This window comes from Medicago truncatula, chromosome 8, assembly GCF_003473485.1.
Source record: "Medicago truncatula cultivar Jemalong A17 chromosome 8, MtrunA17r5.0-ANR, whole genome shotgun sequence".
In the NCBI taxonomy this organism is placed as follows: domain Eukaryota; kingdom Viridiplantae; phylum Streptophyta; class Magnoliopsida; order Fabales; family Fabaceae; genus Medicago; species Medicago truncatula.
The window spans coordinates 33,593,646-33,616,519 of record NC_053049.1 but is presented as its reverse complement, the minus strand read 5'-3'; the positions used below and the strand labels follow the sequence as shown (position 1 = coordinate 33,616,519).

At 32.8% G+C, this 22,874-nt stretch overlaps 3 protein-coding genes across 4 annotated transcripts; 1 reads left to right on the top strand and 2 right to left on the bottom strand.

The window, feature by feature from the left end:
* Window positions 1–5,217: 5,217 nt before the first annotated feature.
* LOC120577556 (F-box/kelch-repeat protein At3g23880) lies at window positions 5,218–5,922 on the top strand. Its single transcript, XM_039829143.1, has one exon. The coding sequence runs from the start codon at window positions 5,218–5,220 to the stop codon at window positions 5,920–5,922; it is 705 nt and encodes a 234-aa protein (XP_039685077.1).
* Window positions 5,923–6,226: 304 nt separating this feature from the next.
* On the bottom strand, window positions 6,227–10,800 carry LOC11441534 (probable serine/threonine-protein kinase PIX13). The gene is made up of 6 exons (XM_013590875.3): window positions 10,483–10,800; window positions 9,979–10,331; window positions 8,366–8,501; window positions 8,128–8,270; window positions 7,451–7,574; window positions 6,227–6,849 (listed from the first exon to the last, which is right to left on the bottom strand). The coding sequence occupies exons 1-6, from the start codon at window positions 10,559–10,561 to the stop codon at window positions 6,458–6,460; spliced, it is 1,227 nt and encodes a 408-aa protein (XP_013446329.3). The 5' UTR covers window positions 10,562–10,800; the 3' UTR covers window positions 6,227–6,457.
* A 7,538-nt stretch (window positions 10,801–18,338) lies between these two features.
* LOC11443549 (heterogeneous nuclear ribonucleoprotein H3) lies at window positions 18,339–20,639 on the bottom strand. 2 transcript variants are annotated; one of them, XM_013590874.3, is made up of 2 exons: window positions 20,399–20,637; window positions 18,339–19,280 (listed from the first exon to the last, which is right to left on the bottom strand). In XM_013590874.3, exons 1-2 carry the CDS (start codon window positions 20,433–20,435, stop codon window positions 18,586–18,588), a joined length of 732 nt encoding a protein of 243 aa, XP_013446328.1. In that variant the 5' UTR covers window positions 20,436–20,637; the 3' UTR covers window positions 18,339–18,585. The 2 variants fall into 2 exon arrangements, with proteins under 2 accessions (XP_013446328.1, XP_003629130.1); XM_003629082.4 differs by having other exon boundaries at window positions 18,383–19,369; window positions 20,399–20,639.
* Window positions 20,640–22,874: the final 2,235 nt, after the last annotated feature.

Genomic DNA, 22,874 nt, shown 5'->3' with positions numbered 1-22,874 from the left:
ACTGTGACCCATAAACCATTTACTCTCATATTGATAAAGTTCTCTTTCAAAAATTTAATTCTGTTTATCATGTGATCTAGAAGACATTTAAGGCAGCGGAATTATCTCTTGATAACATCAAGCAAAAGCAACTAAAACGTATATATTATATCATATCACTATGAAGTGTATACACATCATTTTTTTTTTTTTTAATATATATCAAGGATTAATTACACATGAATAGAAGACAAGCGGACTACAATCTGCACCGTTAATGACAAAATCAATCTCATAAATACAACATGTATGGACTTAGAAATATGACATTGCTGTACATTTTTTATTTCGCTCCTATTCTATTATATCTTTATTATTTATTTTGTCTTTGTCTTATCGATTATCATCAAACAAACTCTTAGGATTTATTTGGGAGTTTGGAAATGAGGAGAATGAAAGACTTTGGGTGTGGGAAATATTGAGGAAAATGGTGAAATATTTCACATTTTTTTAAGGAGTGTTTTTGTAGAGAATGATAAACTGATGTTTATGATTCATATATTTTTAATATTAAGAATATTATAACAACATAGAATAAATTTGAAGAATTCATATAAACCCTCCAAAACGCTCCTGCGATACAACTTTTTAGTTCCCCAAATGAGGATGATTTTGTATTAGGAAGAAAAATTAACCCCCCAAAGTCTACCCCTCTATTTCTTCCACTTGCTCATTCATGTTTTCCAAAACACTCCACTCCCTTCCCCTCCAAACTCGCAAACAAAGTCTTTATAATAGTTGATTATGTTTTTCCCTTGTATAAAGTCATGTTTTATAGGGAATCTTTTACATATACAACCCTTTCTGAAAATGTATCGGTTCATCTATGACGTGACCCTCATCTCCATTGGATTCTATGATAGTTACTCTATATACCAAATATTCTCAGCAATTTAAGATATTATAGGATTTGCCATTAGAAACAAAAAAGGAAGAAAAAAAAAAAAAAAACAGGTTAAGGTAAGAACTTGTATGAGCAAGCAAGTTAAACACGATAAAATAAAAAGTTTGATGTTGTGTGCGAATTTATCGTAGAGTGAGTGATCATGTTGTGAAATTGATACGAGTGAGAGTCGAATTGAATGCACAGCGACTATTGTTGTTGATGGAAGTGTGGAAGAATTGGAACCAATGAATTAGAAACAAAGAGGGGAGAGGAATTGAGAAGAAAGTTGGATAAATAGGAAAAGTAAGTAGAGAAGGGCTAGCAACACTAAGGTAGATTCACCACTTTAGAAATGAATTCTTAAAATCATGGGATTACTTGAATTAAAGATTAGCCTAATCCCTATTAGGCAAATGATGTACAGCCTAATCCCTCAGCCATCTCAGCCGCTCCCTTTGTTAAGAAACCCACGACTAAGAGGTTGAGTTTCTTCTAATCATTTAGAAAGGCAGAGAAAATCACAATTGAAAGCTATGAGCTGAACATTCAACCAACTTTAAAAATCAATAATAAATAGGTTTTTTCTAGATTACCTTTGAAAAATGGTGGGTAATTTATTCACTAACCAATGAAAATGAGCTATTTATTGATGGGGTTAAGATAGTTCATGATACCACTTAAAAATGCGAATGTTTATTGATTGAGATAAATTATCCACCATCCTTCCATAGATACCCTAGTTGTCACCTAACAAATACTCACAAAAAGATAGAATCTCTTGATAATCAGAACTTTCATTAACTTAAGGAGTTGTTCATGTGTCGACAACAATTATTCTTTGTTCGTTCTTTCATCATCTCTAGGAAAATACTAGATGCCTAACAAAATACTTAAAGGCAAAGCCTATATATATGCAATCATAAATCACGAAGAAGTCGCCAATTATATGGATTATCATCCATCATATCAACATGTTCATCTTCATCAATCTCCATCATCAATAGATGAACCGTGATGACGAAGTGTGGTGTGAAGTGAAAGAATGAAAAAAAGTTGGCCTTTTTTATATTTATAGAACCGGGTCATGGGTATAAATCGGATCATTTGACGAACTAGGTCAAAAATTGACCTATATCAGAAAATGGACAAAGTCCTTCAAAGTCCTGCGATTTTGCTAAGATTTTGTCTACTTTAAAATTCTGTTATGAATTTGAGTCGCTGAAACTAAGTAAAATCACATAATCTTGAATTTTAAAACTTAAGTCACGATTTTGACAACGGTACATGTTTAAAATACTCTTTGTCTTGGAAGTGCACCATGCTCAAAGTATCCTTCCAACATAATCAACAATAGCGATGGCACCACTATATTTGATATTGTTCTTGATAACTTTGAAATTTACCTTTCTTTCCGTACTTTGACAACAAGAGTCATCTTCCAAGGTGTGACCATATATGCATGCTATTCGAATCGCTAGATTATGCGGTGTGGAATCCCATCGTTTTTGTTGTTCTCCCCCTTGCCTGCCTTTATGAAATAAATATTTTTTATTTGTAATGTTATAAAGACAATACAGATTTGAATAAAATCTAGTAACTTTAAAGTTACAATGATAAAAAAAAATAAAAAAAAATAAAAAGTTAACAGCTTTTATCCTTTTCTCTCTCTTGTGATCCGTCATCAAAACCCTAGTTTCTCCTTCATTCATCAAAGAAGGATGATTTAGGGTCAATTTTTGACCCAAAATTGCTCATCTACTCGTTTTTCTCGTTCCCTTTTATTGACATAAGTGATTTTCACATCTATTTCGCTTTTTATTTTGTGATTTCGTCGTCTTAGTGCGAGGTTGGTTCTTTTTTGTTTCATTCAGGTATTTGTTCGGTTCAGTTTGTCATGTGATCAACTTTAATCCAATGCAGATCCAATCAATGACTTTGACGTCGTCCACGTTGCAGAATCCAGAGACATGAGTATTTCGGAGACTTGAATATAACCATATATGTAGGCTTTTATACTTTGTCATTTTATGCTATTAACATGGATGCAGTGAATTTGTTCGCATATTCATCATTTTTTTTTAGTGAATTTGCATTGTAACGATGTACTATATTAATTTTAATGAATGACATTTATTTTTGTCAAACAAAATTGAATAAAATCTATTCAAAAAGAAAAATGAAGGCTACACGTGAATAAAACTATAAACCAAAATCGATGATAAAATATATTTAGGGGACTAAAATCGAAGAAATTTTTTGGTGAGATTAAAATGAAATATTTGTATATTTACAGGAATATATATATATATATATATATATATATATATATATATATATATATATGTAACATAATTTAGAAATTGAGAATTTACAAAAACTTGTTTCCAAATTGGAATGAATCCTAAATAAAAGTATATACTTTCACATAATAAAAATTCAAATCACATATTGATCAAGTAATTAAAATATATATTTTTTGAACATAAACAAAACGATATTATTAACTACATAATTCAAAACCGCTAACAACGTAAAATGTTGAATCTGAACAAACTCATATCAACCAAGTTAATAGCACACAGCGACAAAATGATTACAAATGATATGATAGAATTAAGGTGATCGAAATACCAATTCATCCAGATCTGCAACATTGACGCTCAAATTAATCATTGATTGAATGAGTGATCTTTTTACAAGAGTTAATTTGAATACCGTAACAAGACGGGAAACGGCGCACAAGACGAGACAAAGTATTCACTGTCCACAACCCCCCAGACACGAGGCTTGTAAGAGCGAAGTGGCTTTCATCTGGCTTGATCGAGCATGAGTTTTTTAAGGGTGAAATGATTAGGTTTCACTCTAATCGTATTAAGCGTAGATGTTCTTTCTTTTTTGCGAAGTTGTCGAGTTCTTTCTTTTTGAGCGATGTTTCTTATGTGGGCGAAGTCTCAAAACTATCATTTATTGATTTTCAATTGTAAACTAAGTATTGCCTCAATTTTTTTATTGAAACTTCGATCAAACAATAGACAGATGGAAGATGCCGGAAACGATGAGCATTGACAATGACAACAATTCGGGAGATTCGGGAGACCTATGAGAGAGAGAGAGAGAGAGAGAGAGAGAGAGAGAGAGAGAGGTTGGAGAAGATGAGAAGGTGAATGGGTTGAGGATAGCATGTGAAAAGGCACATGTGTTATATAAATTAAGTTTTTTAATCTAAACCAATTATTTTGATCTTGATGGTTGAGATTCATTCTTATCATTCTCGTATAAATTTAACATTTTCACTTAATATGACCTCTATATACACTAACGTCCAGTCGTCTATCTGTTTTGTCTATTGTGCTAATGTATGTATCTACTTGATAAGTTTGGTAGTTACAAATATATTTTTTTCAAGGAGAAGTACTAACAAAGATTTAATATGTTGGAGACTTTAATATATATATATATATATATATATATATATATATATATAGTCAAGAAAACTTTAATTTGACAATAAATCTCAACCATCCATTTTTTTTAATCCAAAGGTCCATAATTAATCTTCCCTTCTATTTCGTGCGGATCCATTCTATGAGTCATGCATTAGTATCCGAGAGGAGCCAGTGGTGGACAGAGTTAAACTCATAGCTTGGGTTTTTCTAGTTGTTCTTTGTGCTTGCAGGTGTTGGCTGGGCTTGTGCTGTGATTGCTTCTCGGCTTTTGGCGCTCTCCTTTTTGTTTCTTTAGGTGTTTTAGCACTTTTAGGGGCTTTTCTTGGGTTTTCCTCAGGCCTCGCTTGTGGGGTTTTTTAGGGGCCCCTTTTGGCGGTGCTTTGGTGGAGTATCGTTTGTTGACTCTCCATGTGTACATTGTTCTATCTTCTGTATTGCTTCTTCTTTTTTATTTATTTATTTATATATATATATATATATATATATATATATATATATTTTTATTTTTTATTTTTTTTTATTTTTTTTTTGCCCTTACAAAAAAAAAAAATTAGTATTTGCATTCGATCATTGAAAAAAATCATGGCTGCTTTGTGATACTCCTTATTTTCATCTGGAAATTTTGTTACGCCCTGCCCCACACACTTGAGAAAATTGGGATAACAACAGTACATTGAGAAAATTTGTGCAAATTTTGTGATAACGATTCCAATCTGAGAAGATACGTAGTCAATATAAAAGTATTTTGGATGTGTTTGCTTCCATTTGTTAAATATAAAAAACGGCAGAACCCACACAACTCTTTCACCGCTACCAAGGAAAAACAACGTCCGTTTCTCTCAATCAATGACTAAGAAAACAATAGCCGCCAGGATGCAGCAATTATTCAGAACCCTAACATCGTCGTCACTTCACACGCCGCCTCTGCCCTTTCTTCCTTTCGATCTCATTACAGATATCCTCTGTAGACTCCCTGTGAAATTCCTCATACAATTCCAGTGTGTTTGCAAGTCATGGAATTCTCTTATATCTGATCCCAAATTTGCTGAGAAACACTGCCGCCTCTCAACTACACGCCTTGTCCACACCTTAACCTTTTCCAATCTCCCATACAAACACATTCTCAAGTCTTACCCACTACATTCCGTTTTCATCGACCTGACTACTAACCAGACCGCACACCCCATCACACAGCTCGAAACTCCTTCCAAATATTATTTTTACTTTGTTGGTTCGTGCAATGGCATCCTCTGTCTACTTGCTTGTGATTATGCAGGCTTCGTTTCCATTCGATTGTGGAACCCTTCCATTAGAAAATTCAAGGAATTGCCCTATCTTCAAAAGCAGGAAGGTGTGATGTATGGCTTTGGCTATGACGCAGTTACTAATAATTACAAGGTGGTGGTTGTTTTACGTGCATGCTATAGTAGTGGTAATTCTTTTGAAGTGAATGTTTATACTTTGAGTACTGATTCTTGGAAAAGCCTCCAAATTTATATAATGCCTTCTTTTAAGTTTCAAGGTAAAATGTGTTTATGTTTGATACATTGAATTTAAAGATTTTTTAGAAATGAAAATTAAAGATTGTAAATAGCAAAAAGAATTGAAGACTGAAACTGAGTGAAAACACTCCTATAGAATCTACTTTTTATTCAGATTTGGAGGTTGGCTTTTTCACATTAGTAGTACTCTAATCATTTAAGAAATGCTTATTATGTGCTGAAATTACTAATTAGAGGTAGAACTATAGAATGGTTGAGTGCAACAGGGCAAAATATTTTGTTTTGCAGCATACTTTTCATTTCCAAAGTTTCATGAGTAGTTGAAGAGTTGAGAAAGAGGTTTGACTCAAATATTCTGCTTAACCATGTTGTATATGCCAAATATTTTCCAACTCATTAAAAATGTGAATAATTCAACAACAAAAAATCATAGAATAGTTAAGAGGCCCAATAAAATAATCTACCCCTCCACGACCAGAACAAAGAAAAAATCAATTTTTTTATAAAACAAAAAATACATGTATTAAGGGACTGATCCAGCCTATATTTTCTATTCAACCTAAGTTTCCTTTAAAAAAAAAAAATTATACTTTCACAACTCTCTGGTGCCTAGCAGCTTGAAGAACTGGAGGTTGATGAGAATTGTTGTTGGATCTTTTGGTTTTGACCTGAATTGCTTCAATAACTTCCAATGACTCAAGTACTTCTTTCATAGAAGGACGTTGTTTAGGGTCATTTTCTAAGCACTTTAGAGAAAGTGCTGCTGCTTGTACTGCTGCCTTTGGTGAGTATTGTCCTTCTATTCTACCATCCATTATGCCTTTCAATTTTTTCTTATTGGACAGAAAAGGTTTCACCCATTCAACTAGGTTTTGTTGTCCTGTTGGCCTCTTTGTGTCCAATGCCCTCATGGCTGTTAGGATTTCTAACAGCACCACACCAAAGCCATACACATCACTCTTCACGTACAAGTGTCCTGTTGAATTGTCATACAATTCATACAACATGTTAGTTTTTGTTGCTCAATAATAGATTTATAATAAACTTCACTGACACTTTGGGTAGAAGCCTTGAAAGTGTGTTTGGTGTCTGACACGTGTTGATGTCTGACACTAACACGTGTTGAAGCCTTGAAAATGTGTTTTGTTAAATTATTATCACTTTGTAAGTGACATACTATCGGTGTTGTGTCTGTGTCAATACTTCTTAGTTAGTATCGTCTTAGAAATTTAGGTCAGGACTAACTCAACCCTAAAAATAAGTGAGGATTGTTCAAGCCCTGTAGAGACTAATTAGGTCATATCTCTAATGTGAGATCTCAACAATTTTCAATCTCCACAAATCATTGCAAAAGAAAACAAAATGACATTTGTATAATGATCAATGAAAATAGACAAATTTTTGAAACCAAACACCCCCTTAATTAGATTTTCCCTTTACTGCACAATTTCCATTTCGTTCTTACTTAGTATAGCAATTCAACCTAGGCTCACATTAAGCAGTGTCACTCACTAATAAAGCCAAAACATAAACTTAACAATGCTTCAATTGCAATTTTAGTGGATATATATGATTACCTGTTGCAATGTATTCTGGAGCAGCATAACCATATGTGCCCATGACCCTGGTAGTTACATGTGATTGTCCCCCAGAAGGCCCCAATTTAGCTAATCCAAAATCTGAGATTTTTGCAATGTAACTCTGCAAGATACAAGATGTGTTATCAAAATGATCTGTGGAATTTCACACTGAAACATCAATTTGTTACTTCAAAGGATATTCATTCATAACATCAGATAGTTCTCGGGGATGTAAGGTTGGCTTGATGGCTGAAGTTTGAGAGTTAAGGAATTGAGTGATAAGGGTGGTCTCAAGTTTGATTCTCACCTTTAACAAATATTGAAAAATCAAAAATTAACATACGAACATTGGTTGTTTAAAAAAACATCAAATAGTTTTGTTTGGATAAACATTTTATTTAGGTGTTTATAGCTTGTTCAAAAAATTTAGGTGTTTATAGCATAATCACTTATCACATAAGTTTCTATGTACAAATTATTTTTATGACAATATAAAATGAAGTCAAACTATTTTCATATAAACTATAAGCTAGTTTTGTAACTATTCCACATAATAAGTTATATTTGGTGTTAAAGGTTACTGAGAGAAAGGGTTCTTGGTAATCCAAAGTTCGATCATGAGGTAAAGTCTACAAAAGTTATGAAAATAAGTTGTATGGACAAAAATAACTGACCCCATCAAGGAGTATATTTGAAGCCTTAAAATCTCTGTATATAACTTGATCTGCTGAATCATGCAAGAAAGCCAAACCACGAGCTGCACCAATAGCTATTTTGATTCTTGTGTTCCAAGAAAGTGGTTCAATGTTAGGATTTCCTGAAAAGAACACAACAGGTAAACCAAATTATACTCAAAACAAGACCAGAAAAATTCTCATTTTAATTAACTGTCTTTAGTACAGCATTACATACTTCTGAAGAGATGATTCTCCAAACTTCCTTTTGGCATGAACTCGTACACAAGAAGAAGCTCGTCATCGTCCCAACAATAACCTAATAGCTTCACCAAGTTTGGGTGAGAGAGCCTTCCCAAAAAGTTAACTTCTGACTGCATTGTTCAATCAACACAAAAACATTACTAAATAAGAATTCATCAGATGAGGGAATCCATTTGTTTCATGGTTTAAACAATTATTTTCGAGAATAACTTTTTCAGAAAAATAACGATACAAATCTTAATCAATCATAATTGACAAATCGTTACTAATGTTTAACTTCAATCATAATTACTTCGAAAGTCACACATAGTTGGTTATGATTCGTTAACGGTATAAAACTTTTTACACTGTCAAACTTAATTTGTTTAGTTACTACTCGTAACATTTTTGGGCAAACATTTGTAAGATTGACATATTTCTGTTGATGGCTAATTGGCTACACTATAGGTAAAAAAATCAATACATGATAGCATGATATTGATATACAAGTTCATATGAATTTTGCATTTTACATAAAAGTTTATATCATTTATGGCTCACATGTGCTCAAAGCAAACATTGTTATTTGCTATTTTCCACATGCAATTTTGTAAGTTAGGGTACTTCCCAACTTTGCCTAATGTGAATGCAAAGTACAATAAATGTACATTATACTCATTCAAACATATACACAAGGAAAATAATATTGCTTTCCCTTATTCAAAGATAAAGTCAAGGATAGTTTATCACAAGTCACACAACAGCCAAAATGGATCAAAGATTTTGAAAGTGAAAGGTAAAGGCCGTTTTAAATAATCTATCTTGAGTCAATAATTCAATAGTTTGGAAACTAAGGCAAATTTTTCAATATTTTAATAATCCTTGACTTAAGGATAATTAATGGAAGGAAGAAGGACAGGTCATTAAGTGGGGCCCACATACAATTTCCTGCTGCATTCCTATTCCAATTTCATGACCATCTTCCAAACTCTTGATTTTATATATTAAAAGTGCATTCCTATTGAATATAGTAAAAAATACTCTATATGGCAACATCAAGTTCATTCAGCCATATTAATTAATGGCAACCTTAGTAATCATTAATAACCAATACTAATTCAACTAGAAATGAAAACATACTCTTGAACATCATGTTTTTCTTAACCAAACACTCTTCAACATTTTCAACCACAAATAAAAGAACAAAATAAATAAGAGTGAAATAAATTTAGTCCACAAAATTGTAGATTGATGTTGGTGTTAATATAATCCAAAAAAACTAATGAAATTTGGAAACGATCTCTAAACTTAATCACATTAATCTTAGATAACAATTTCAAAGAGTAAATTTACTATCAACTGGATTGACACATATGATTAGACATTCTGCTCACATCCGCGTAATTTAGAATTCCTCATGATTAGTGATTCTCTTTCACCTTATATTTTTCAAAAGAACTAAAATGATCAAATGTTTCTATTTTCAAATACTGCTATAAAATATCAATCATTTCACAAACTATAAATTGATAGATTCAAAACCTAAAACTATGTACACTAAATTAGTGAGTCAACCAATAAAAAACATAGAGTTGAAATTAAACTCACCTGCCATTCTTGAAATCCTTGAGTACTTTCAGAGTTCAATTTTTTGATAGCAACAACCATTCCAGAACCAGCTTTAGTAGGAGAAAGAGTTTTCTCATCTAACCAACCTTTATAAACTTTTCCAAAACCACCTTCACCAAGTAATGTATCAGATTTGAAGCTTTTTGTAGCAGCTTTCAATTCAATAAAACTAAAAACCTTCAAATTTGGTCTTTCAAGAATTTGACCATTTGGTGAAGGAAAAGGAAGAGACCCATCAGTAGTATCATCAATGCTTCCACTTGCTACCTCAGAGAATTGGCTTCTTCCAGCACTGCTTGTAGTTGCTGAGAATCCAACAGTGCTTGTTGAACCTGAAAACAGAGGAAACAGAGGAAAGTGTTATTATGAAAAACTTTTGATGGAAATTTTTGAGAAAATGGAATGGCCCATGTTGTGATTTGAACTGGAAATGAAAATTTGTGAAGATGGGTGATTGAGAAAGTGGAAAAGTTGAAGACTTGCCTGAAGAAAGAGGTCTGTTGAAGGAAGAAGATTGAGGGGGTGCAGAGGAGGGGCGCAGAAAGGAAAAACAGAGACCCATGTGAAGTTCTCTCTGTTTCTCTTTGCAATTGTCCAATGAATTTGGACAAAGAGAGAGTATAATGGGTTTTGTTGAAAATGGTGTTAGAGAGAGAGAGAGGACTTCACAGACTTTCTATTAGAGATGGAGAGAGAAGTGTCTTTGTCTGTTCTGTTATGATAATTTCTAATCAAAAAATGATATTTCTATTTGTGTGATCAACAAGCTTGATTGGCTCCTTACTTGTATTTATACTTTCTTAGCAAATCAATTGTTTGACAAACTCCTTGTATTTATACTTTCTTAGCAAATCAACTGGTGACAAATTCAAACTTTTGGTTAATTTCTTTCCTAACCCTTCCATTTGTTGGGTGATGATTGGGACAAAGATAGTCGTATTAGACTACGAACAAATACACAAGTGAATTAGATATTAAATCTTTATTTAAAAACTTAAAACATTAAGTATATGGATATCATGATTTATACGTTGTTCAACATGTATTTTTCTATCGAAAGGGAGACTTATAATTCATATTTGACACATCATTAATCTCCCCTTCAAGTATGAATTTATCCATTCATATGTGTATGCAACCCCTCAAACAGAAGGCTTCTTCCGCATACATGTGTACCATCGTTGGCACTCATCTCAAATCATCAGTTTTGATAGCATTGCTAAGTCATAAGGAGAGATACGGTATCATCATGTTGCTCTTTTTGAGCAACCAACCAGTAGAATTGAACATCACATCTTCACCAAAAATATTAAGATATTAGATATATGGATCCCCTAACTTATAGGATGTCTAACATTCATTTTTCCTCCCATGTAAAACTCTTACTCTCACTTGATATGCCAACATTATACCACTCTAGGGTTTTGAGGGGGATCATGGATCATCATATTGGCCAAAAAAGTAAATACACAAGAGAGTTGGACATCCCTTCTTCAATATTCAAACCTACAAGCATTAGGTATAAACAAACACCCGTGTAGAGTTCTTTTTGTTTCTCTTTTGTTGGATTTTTCTCATTTATATATTGTTCAATATTCACTTTTTTGATAAGGTGAGACTTTTGCATTATCCACATTTGACACACAATTAAGTTAAGCTCACGATGACATATTGTTGGTGACAATTTGCTCCTAAATAATTTTATAATTCAAAAATAAATAAATTTGAATATCGCTTATTCCTCCTTTCCACTTTCTTATTTCTTCATAAAACGATCAAAATTACAATTTGTTGATTTCTAACTTTAAGAAACCAAATTGATGTCTTCATTTTTTATCGGGAACCAAATTGATACTTTCACATTTAGTGGAGGATTAAAAATAATTTTTTTGCAATATGTAAAATACTTACAATCCTAAATTTTTGCAATTACCTTCTTTTGACTACAATCTTATGTTAGTGTGCAATTAAATTTGTCAAAGGAAGCTAGTGCACTAGGGCATGTCAAATGCAGCACTCAACTCATTATTTCTTTTTATTCAAAATCCAGCTCAACTCATTACTTATAATTTCTATTTGTGTGGTCAACAAGCTTGTTTGGCTCCTTACTTGTATTATACTTTCTTAGCAAATCAAATAAAAAACTGTTGATAAATTCAAACTTTTGGTTAATTTTTGTTTAATTTCTTTCTTAACCCTTCCATTTGTTGGATCATGATAGAGATTGAGATACATTGTACTACGAACAAATACACAAGTGAATTACACATTAAATTTTTATTCATAATCTTAAAATATTAGGTACATGTATCTTCTTATTTATATGTTGATCAACATCTATTTTTCTATCGAACGTGAGACCTCTAATTCGTATTTAACACATCATCATCTCCCTTCGAGTATGAGTTTGTTTATTCATTAGTATATGCAATCGTGAAGCATATGTTTTCATCGACATGCACTTACACCGTCGTTGGTACTCATCTCAAGTCGTTAGCTCTTATTGCAATGTTGTGTCATAAGGAAAGTACGGAGATCATCATGTTGTATTTTTTAAGCAACCAACAAATGGAATTGAACACCACATCTTCATCAAAAATATTAAGATATTAGGCATATAGATCTTTTGACCATTCACTTTGACTTCAATGTGGAACTCTTACTCTTATATGAAATACCAACATTATACCATTCTAGAGTCTTGAGGAGGCTAAGGAATCATGACATTGACCTAAAAACAACCTCATAAGTGGATTGAATATCACAGTTTCACTTAAATGATAAAATCATTAAGTATATGAATCATCTGACTTATATATTGTTCAACATATACCTTCCATTAATGCACGACTTTTTTATTATCTACACTTAATACACACCGACACCATTGAAATATTTATGGTAATTTAGAATTGGATCGGGATGTTGTTGGAGTCAAGTTGGTCCAATAGCAATTGTGTGATGACCTATAATTTTGGTCCTTAGAAAAATGTGGAGTCTGTATTAGTCCTTAAGAAGAAGAAAAAAATTGTAGCCCCTTCCACAAATTAACATAGCCATGTTAGTCCTTCTGTAGAAAAAATGAGTTATCTTATTTTTAAATCGTGATTTTATGGTGCTCCAATTGTCATACAATAGTCCACGTGTATTTTATACAAAAATTAAAGATATTTAGGTCTCTACAACAATTTTTTTTTAGGAAAATTTTCCCCCAAAAGAATTTTGTAATTCAAAAATCAGTAAATTTGAATAGTGCTCCTTCCTTTTTTTTATTTTTTTGGTACAATCCTTCCTTTCTACTTTCTTCTTATTTCTTCATAAAATAATCAAAATTACAATTTGTTGATTTCTAACATTAAGAGACCAAATTGATGTCTTCATTTTTTTTTATCGGGAACTAAATTGATATTTTCACTCTTTGTGGAGGATTAAAAATATTTTTTTTGCAATACGTAAAATAATTACAATCCTAAATTTTTTGCAATTATCTTCTTTTGACTACAATCTTATGTTAGTGTGAATTAAATTTGTCAAAGGCAGCTAGTGCACTAGGACATGTCAAATGCAGCACTCAACTCATTATTACTTTCTATTCATCAAAACCCAGCTCAACTCATTACTTAATTGTTGTGTAGAAGTTTTGAATTTTAGGCTTCACACTACCGCAAAAAAGGGAAAAGGGACATATAGAAAATTCTTTTCAAAAATTGCAACACCAATTGGTGGCTGATGCCTAGGTTTTTTTTTTCAACCACAATTATTAATTACATATGATCCACGTTGTCTGTACATAATCTTCTCCAAATCATTACAAACTTAAGTATCAAGTCTAGAAGCATTATTAAATAAGGAAGAATTTGGAAAAAGAGAGACCAAGAAAGATTAAGATATATGTGAAGATTCAGTAGGTTGCCATGATAGCTGTTGAATTCTAATATGTAGTAAGATAAATTAAAAAAGGCTAGTTTGACAATTAGAATTTAGAACTTAGAAGTATAGCTGTATCTGTATGGGTTTGGGTATCAAAACCACCATATTTATGCATGTTTGAATTTCAATGTAGTACAAAAAGAAGGTAATGTTCTTGACCCAAAAAAAGAAGGTAATGTCCTTTGATTTTTTGTGGATTTTCAATCTAAGGTGTGATTTTATAACATTTTTTTATCGATTGTGGACAGAGTGATCTCCAAATTTGACCTCTCTAATATTTAGAGGTAATTTTCGTATTGTTTTATTAAAATAAATTCCTGCAACCAAAAAAAATTAAAACAAATTCCTACAAGTATTAGGATTAATTTATCATTGTCAGGTGATTTGAAAAGAGAGAAGAGAGGAATTACCGTGTATTCCAAAACACTGCTTCTGATCTTTCTATCCTCTTCGAAAAGGTTAAACTAAACTCTTTTTTATGGCTGAAATCAAAACAGGTGACTTTTAGTTACAGTTATCATGATTGGTGGAAAAACCCGCTTCTTTGTATGGGTGTCCGCTTGTAATTTTTTCTCTGCTTTTGGTGGTGCTTCCTTCGTGATTGCTTTACTCAGACTCATAGCATTCTCGTTTGAAATCTATGACAACAGCAAGTGAGAAAAACCATATACACAATGATATTTCCTTCTCTATTATCTCCAAGTTGCCTTTAAAATTCTTGAAGCGATTTGCATGTGTATGCAAACCATGGTCTCTTTTATTTGAAAACCCTATTTTTATGAACATGTTCCGCAACAATCTCATGTCCACTACAAACCACGGTGATGCATGTCTATTCCTAAAGCATATGTTGAGGAGTCGCGGTTATCACTACTCCATGTATTTATTGTCTAGTGAGAGGTTTCAGAATAAGGTCAAATTAGACTGGCCACCGCTATTTCAAAAGGATGACTCTGATGTTTTCATATTGGATTCTTGTATTAACGGCATTGTTTGTCTCTTCCGTGTCGATCATATAACCGTTGTATTGTGGAATCCTGCTACTCATGAGTTCAAGCTCGTTCCTACTGACCTTATTGCGCCTCCACCTGATTATTCAACTTCAGAAACTCTTCATGGATTTGGCTATGACCATGTTCAAGATGACTATTAGATTATTCGGTCTGTGAACATCCTTCCATATCACACCAAGTTTCAAAGAAAATCACCAGATATGCGGACCAGGCCAAACCTCTTATGGCAAATTTATAGCCTAAAGAAAAATATTTGGAGGAAACTCAATGTCAATATACCTATTCGTCGACACAGCAAAAGTGGTGTAGGCAGTGGCGGAGGCATGTATAGCATAGTGGGTGCACATGCCTGCACTAAATTTTGTAAAATTACTTGGTACTATATGTTTATATGTTGAAATTTTGACCAAGCAGCCTACACTCATATATCATCCCATTAAAATGTTAGAAGCTTTTCTACCCAAAAAAAAAAAAAAAAAGTTAGAAGCTTCTATATTCCACTCACATCGAACACGGTACACACACTTTCACAATTTCAATCACATTTATTTTTGTCTCACTTGTAGTTGTCTCTCATACATAATAAAATTTCATTAAAAGAAACACACACCCTACATACAATACAAACAACAAACCTCTCTCATTTATAGTTTATTCCATTGTTGGTCTTTTAAAGTTTAAACCCCTATGGTAAATTTTAATTTTATATTTCCAATCTTGTACATTTATAATTTATTTATTAATGTAATGAGACGGAACATATTTTATTAATTAGTTAAGCTTAAATTTGTGTTAATAGTGAAACTTAAGATGCTCAATTCGTTCGGCATGTCTGATAACCAAACTCTATTGATAAAAAATGTTGCGCACCGGTGTTGTTTTACACGAATATATAAACTACACGAATAAGTTTAGCTTAAATAAGTTTTTTTATAAATTACACGAATGAAATTTTCAAATTTTATAAACTAACAATATATTTAACCATTCTTGATGGCTGTTTTGTCTGTCTTCTCTTAAACAGAAGTTGCTGTTTTGGCTGTTTTGTCTGTCTTCACTTAGTGCACGTAATTTGTGTCTGACATTTATACAAGAATTTCTCATGAAGACCAGAACATTAAGTTTGACCTCATTGTACTCAGAATATTTTAGAATGAAACAAAATAAGATTGATAGCTTACAAAGGTTTCATCTGTGGTCTTTGAATCCAAAACAGTCTTATGAATCCAAAGCATACATAAAACATAATCCCCTTCCCTTACAAAGCATTTTGAAATAAAACCAACTACCATAATAAGGTTCAACAGACCTCCTGCTACTTCTAAATTAAAAGGCAACACCGCTGCAAAACTCTTATCACGTATTTTCACTAAAAGTTGACAAAATAAACTCTTTTCAAAACCAATCCAATCGAAAAGTATCTGATTTGTTTTGGTCATTCTATTGAAAGTCTTCGTCGATGAAAAATCGCACTCAAAACAACCCATGTCGGTGTATTTGACCCTTATTTGTCAAACATAATTTTAAATAAACTCAATCTCTATGGAATGAATTGATTGAAATTAAAAAAATTAGGTGAGTTGAATAGAGTGTATTTATAAACGGGTTTTTCTATGATGTGCGAATTTACACGGTAAGAAATTTAAAATGGTATATTTATCTTGAAACCTGTGTATTTTATATTAAATATAAACTTTTTAATAAATAATTTGTGTTTTTCAATGAAAATGTTAGACAAAAACCCTTTATAAATTATACCCTCCGTCTTGAAATATAAGCAAAAAAATTTCATATTCTTTGTCTCAAAATATAAGAAAAAAAGACCAACTTTTATGCTATTGTTATGTTTTTTGCTTAATTACACTTTTGGTCCTCGTGTTTTGGCCTACTCACGAAACTGATCCTGCCCTTTTAAAACAGAACAAAACGGTCCTTCAATTATTATTTTTGTTGCATTTTTCGTCATACCTCCTATTTTCAAACTCCAGAAATGCAGAGAAATGACGGTTTTATGCGGTTTTAGACCTATCTCTATGCTCAACCATGAAATCAACAAGAAATAAAACATATGGGCACAAGGAATCTATTATATTCAGCACACTAACAAAAAAAAAACTAATTTGAAACGTATCTTAGAAATTAGGGTTTTTTTTGTTAGTGTGTTGAATAAAGTGGATTTTTTGTACCCACATGTTTTATTCCTTGTTTATTTCATGGTTGAGCATAAGAGGTAGGTCTAAAACTGTCATTTCTCTACGTTTTTGGAGAATAAAATGGGGGGTAGGACGAAAAATGCAACAAAAATGATACTTGAAGGACTGTTTTGTTTTGTTTTAAAAGGGCGGGACCAGTTTCGTGAGTAGGGCAAAACACGAGGACCAAAAGTGTAATTAAGCCTATGTTTTTTCAAACAAATCATCTTTTCCAATGTAAAATTAAATGCAAATTGCATTCAATTTATTCTCCTTTTTATTTTCTCCATAATTTTTAACCAATGAGAATTATTTTTACATCTTTCCATGAAATTTATTCCAAGGAGAACACAAAAAATTATACCTCAAATCACTAAGTGTTAGTTTTCTTAATAAGTGTGAATTAGTTTTTTGCTTATAAATTAGGACGGAGGGAGTACCAACCAAAGAAGAACATCCATACCAAAGTGATTTACCTTCACATTTTACTGCAAAGGAACATTCAATGCAAAAACTTGGTACTCCCTCCTCGAATTAGTTGAGCTATTTTTTCATTTCATAAATGTATAGACGAAGGATAGAGAAAAATGATTTTAAGTGCTCTTGTTAAGTATTGGTATATTCTCCAGTATCATAAATGCAAAATGGAATATAATCAATTGAAAGTTGTGAAAGTAGTATTAATTAGAGTTATAAGAGGAAAAAAAGTAATTAATATTGTATTGAAAAATGAAATGACTCCGTTATTTTGGAACACTTTTCTTTTACAAATGGATCAGTTATTGTGGGGCGGAAGGAGTATAATGTTTTATTAAAATCTGATTATCAATCCCTTCAAGTTTAAGCTAGACAGTTAATTTTGACATTTTACAATCAAACATTTATTTTTACCAAAAACTATATTTGCCCCATGTGAACGCAACTTTGGGGAGCTCAAAGCTACACCAAGCATGCACTTCATCAAAATCATGTTTGAAGAGAGCACTTCTCACACAAGCACTAATGCCCAACGACAGAGCCAATCAAAAACTCCAAATACTTTTAAATTAAAAGATCACCAACACAAGTTGATATTCTTTTCAGTATTACCTTGATGTATAGGAGTTGATCTGCAAAATTATTCACCTGAACAAACAAAATTATTGCCAAAGCAACTCAAATATATATTGAAGTCTAGAAATTCCTACCATGACAGAAAAAGAACTTCAACAGATGACACTAATTTTACCTTCCAAGTACCAAGTCACATATTTGAAGGCCCTTTCTATTTCTATTAATATTCAATTAAATCATCCATAATGTTCAGACATTCAAATATAACCACCACCAAGTCAAACTAGTAATTGAAGTACACGTTCATCTGAAACTTTAGAATATTCAAGTAGAATAATGCAGAATAAAAAGGTTGACAGCCTAAAACAAGATGCACAATCGCTGACAAAATATCTCCATTATTGCCTTGATCTTGACTCGGCCCGTCTAGCTTCATCTGGTGTAGAAGGGAACAGTTCCACATACCTTGAACCAATGGTCATTTTATCCTTGAACATTGCTCTCTTTGCCTCATCTGGCGAAACAAACTCTACATATGCCTCTCCAGTAGCTTTACCATCTGGGCGACATGCAATGTGTACCCTACCTTCTATCAGCTTGTAATCTTTAAAAAAGTCAATAATTTGAGATTTAGTCACCAAGAAAGGAAGTCCACGCATCTTCAATATCTCAGTGTAATCCATTTGTTCTTTGTCACTGAATCTCTTGGACCTGGAGGGAGGAGGGCTTCCTTGGTAATCGTTGTCATATATTCCTTCGTAATTGATCTCACCAGCAACAGCATTGTAATAATCCTGCTTCTTACACCTGAAAACTTCCACATATCTGCGACCCATGTTCTGTCGATCTCTTTGTAAAGCAAACTCAACCTGCATTGCTCCTGCAAAGACTACAAAGGCCTCTCCAGAGAACCGTCCACTCTTGTTGACCAGCAACACATCGACAATGGTCAGACCAGCAAAGAACTTCAAAATGTCTATGTCTGTGCAGTTAAATGGAAGCCCCCTGAGACGAACCACAGGAAAAGGAGGAGGGGGCTGGAAGCCACCACCGGCATATCCATAATGTTGATAGCTGCCTGTTCCGCTGCTCACTGCGAAGTATGGATTGGATTCCATCATTCTTTGTCTCTTTGAGCCAACCTCGTACCCGTCCGAAACCCCCCCGCTTCCCAACATTGCCCTTCAATTTATACCCAAAAAAAAAATCCCCCACTCAACACATGTTAATAAACCAAACCCACAACCCATGTTTTCCTGATACTTAATTTCAATTCCTAACGTCATAGATTTTATCATATTCATCACAGCTCTAAAAACAAAACAGCATTTAACATGAAAACAACCACCCAAACCAATAGAGTGTACCAAGGATGGACCACAATCAAATATTTTTCTCAGAAAAATATTTTATCAGTCAACATCCAAGACACAAACTATTAGTTGGAGATAACACCAAACAGAGCACACAAGCAAAACAACATCAAAAAGGAAAAAATTCATACAAAAGAAGCAGCTCAAGATAAATAGCAGAGCAATATGCCTAACACCAGACTAACAAAGCTCAGAAGGTTAATTCTTTAAAGAAAACTATGAAAAACAACACGAGTGCGACGACATGTGTGACAATACAGTACCTACCGACAGTAATCATATGGACCAAGCAGGTCAGTAAAGTTGTATATGCCCACATATTTTCCATATATTCACAGAAAGATTCATTGCTAAAAACTTGTAACAAAAGCCTATGTGCGTGTTTGTGAATTTTTCAAAATCACTGTAAACCACCATGATTTTGGAAAAGCTACCTTAATTAGCTTTTGCAAAATCACTGTAGCTCACCATGATTTCAGCAAAGCTACTGTGATACCAAACACGCACTATATCAGGGTATACGATATAAGTTATTTGAAATACATAGCTAGAAACTCTGAAAGAATTTCCCTAGCCTAACCCTACGAAAATTTGTATATTTTCTATCTTAATTTCTAACTATAAATTTATGCACCAATGAATCAAATCTTAAATTTAATCATAAAAACGCACTCATATTCATAATAAGTGATAATCACGACCCAAAAATTCTAAAACAACTCAAATTCCCAAACATGAATACGATTCCTAATCACACATAAATCAAACCCCAAGAAGAAAATACAAAAGCTATACAGAACGAGAAAAATCGGAAAAAGATGAAGTTTAGGAGACATACCCCCTGGGAGCGCCGTAGATGGTTCCACGATCGGCATAGGATCGGGAAAAGGGGGAATCGAGCGACGGAGGATAACGATACGGATCCATCGTTGCGATTTGTGTGGATAAAACTTGTTTGAATTGATGAAAATTGAATGTGGAGAAGAAAACCCTAACTAGTTAGGGTTGCACGCGTGCGTTCGACAAAGCTTCTTCACGGAACCGAACACTGTGTCTGTGTGAATGTGAACCTTGTCAAGTTTTGACTCTCCTATTTATCATTTTTTTTTCACTCATTTATTCCATGGTAAATTTGTTGTATTTACTATTTAGTCCCCAAATTACAAATTTTATCTTATCTTATCAATTTAATCCTTCAAATTTAGGGAATAACAAATTATTAGTCTCTTAAATTAAATAACACAAAACTTTTTTTTTTTACTTTTTTTTATTTGATAATGAGAAATTTAAGGTGACACCATCTTGATTGGAAGGGTCTAAACTATTTAAGACCCGGTACTTATTAGGTACCCTTAATGAGAAGAATCTTTTTCAGGGTCTTATATGACCATGTACAATTGTTAAAATCATTTAACAACACTCAACACCAACTTTTTCAATTCTCAACACTCCACATCATTTTCTCTCTCTTAATTCGACACTCATTCAACTTTTACCATCTCTAATGATTTTTTCATTCAACACTCTACCCCACCACCTTTTATTTCTTATTCTTATTTAATTTTATATTTATTTTTTTGTCAGGTAGCCTAGTGGCTAAAAATTCACTTTTAAAGTGAATAAGTGGGGTGTCCGGGGTTCGAACCCCGACCCCATATAATAATGCATTGTCCCTGCCAACTGAGCTATGATCACGGGGACAAAACAAATTTTAGGTAATAAAATTACAATTAAATTAAAATAAATAATATTTTGGGTGTTGAATTGATTATTATGGTCCATTTCACTAAATAAAGACTAAAACTTCAAAAGAAAAGCTAAATAAGATTAAGAGAGTGAAAAACTTGGGTTTTTTTTCTGTGTCCAAATCAAATGATCCAAGTCTCTATTTATAGAGAAAAAAAATCATGAATTTTGGTAAAAATAAAATAAAATTAGTTGCAATGAAATAATTGAGTCCAAATTATTAAGATGATAAAAATCCAAGCAGCCAATCGTAATCTGCCAAGTGTCCCAGCTTTATCCATTTATCTTTCTCTCTCCATGTTCCCTAACACCTCACTCTCTCTCTCGACGCGTACATCTCACGCGCCTGCTTTGCCCAACGAAAATGCGCCACATGGCCTGGCGGGACAAAATTCAACATGTTTAATTGCTTCATCACCTCTTTCATCCACATCATCTTTCCCCTCAATTTCAACATGCTCTTGCAATGGTTCAACATGTTTAAAGTTGTTTTCAATAGGTCCATTGCACTTAGTCTAAGATATGGGGTCTTACTTAAGAATTCCACTTTTAAGAGGGACCCGCACTCTTATAATATTAACAAATTGAAATATAATGATATAAAGTTATTGATAGTTTATTAGTAGGTCTCATTTAAGAACTTTGTGAGAGATTTAGGTTAGAGTGATTGAATGCTTATTAGGTACTACTATTAAAAAATTATAAATGAGTGATGTGTATGCGTGAGACCCATTTTTAGGTTCTTATTAAGAACCCAAAAATAAGTATTTCTATTGTGGATGCTCTAAAGGTTGGTCCAAGATAGCAAAAAGATTCTAGTTTAAAGAGTATTTACAAAATTGATTTGCCCTGTTGAGTCGACATGTTTAACTTGTTATTTTTTTGCATGGCAAGTTGGATTTTTAACTCGTCACTATGAGACATTCTTTTTAGGTCCCTCGATATGTTTTAGGTCTCTTAAAGTTCCGATTTTCTGTGATTGGTAGATATCTCTTGGATCGTTTGTTTTATAAAACTAAGCATGGAACTAAGGCTTAGGCTACGGTAGGAGACATCAATGGGTCTCCTACCGTAGGTGACTACATTTTTTTTTTTTGTTTCTAAAATGCTTTTTAGCCATTGGATTTGGAAAGAAGTTTTCAATGGCATAGATCTTTAGACATGTTGACCCACTAGCAATGTATATTACTTCCTCTGTCCCATATTAAATGATTTAGTTGACTTCGACACACGTACCAATGCATATGTTTTATCTTTGATATCTTCAATTCTCTATTAAAAAAAATTATGAAAACTTAATATTTTAAAAATATTCATCGAGACGATTCCAACAACATCTTACATGATATTATTTATCTTTGTGAATTAGTAGAAAAATATGATCAAAGTATATTAAGTCAATAATATATATTGTCAACTAGGTCATTTATTGAGGGACGGAGGGAGTATAATGTTTAATTTTTGTCTTTAATAAAGTAATGAGTAAATAGTCAATTTCCCCCCTGAAATTGTAAGTTTCATCAATTACCCCCCTGAAATTAACAAAACTTCAATTACCCCCCTGAAAT

Bases quoted from the DNA above. Each gene is read 5' to 3' on its own strand.
- LOC11443549 (XM_003629082.4), bottom strand. From the start codon at position 20,487: ATGGATCCGTATCGTTATCCTCCGTCGCTCGATTCCCCCTTTTCCCGA. The intron at 19,370-20,398 runs GTATGTCTCCTA...TATAAATTGAAG, and splicing joins ATCTACGGCGCTCCCAGGGG to GGCAATGTTGGGAAGCGGGG.
- LOC120577556 (XM_039829143.1), top strand. From the start codon at position 5,218: ATGACTAAGAAAACAATAGCCGCCAGGATGCAGCAATTATTCAGAACC.
- LOC11441534 (XM_013590875.3), bottom strand. From the start codon at position 10,561: ATGGGTCTCTGTTTTTCCTTTCTGCGCCCCTCCTCTGCACCCCCTCAA. The intron at 10,332-10,482 runs GCAAGTCTTCAA...CTCTGTTTTCAG, and splicing joins CAACAGACCTCTTTCTTCAG to GTTCAACAAGCACTGTTGGA. The intron at 7,575-8,127 runs GTCAGTTATTTT...TGTATCTTGCAG, and splicing joins CAAATATACTCCTTGATGGG to AGTTACATTGCAAAAATCTC.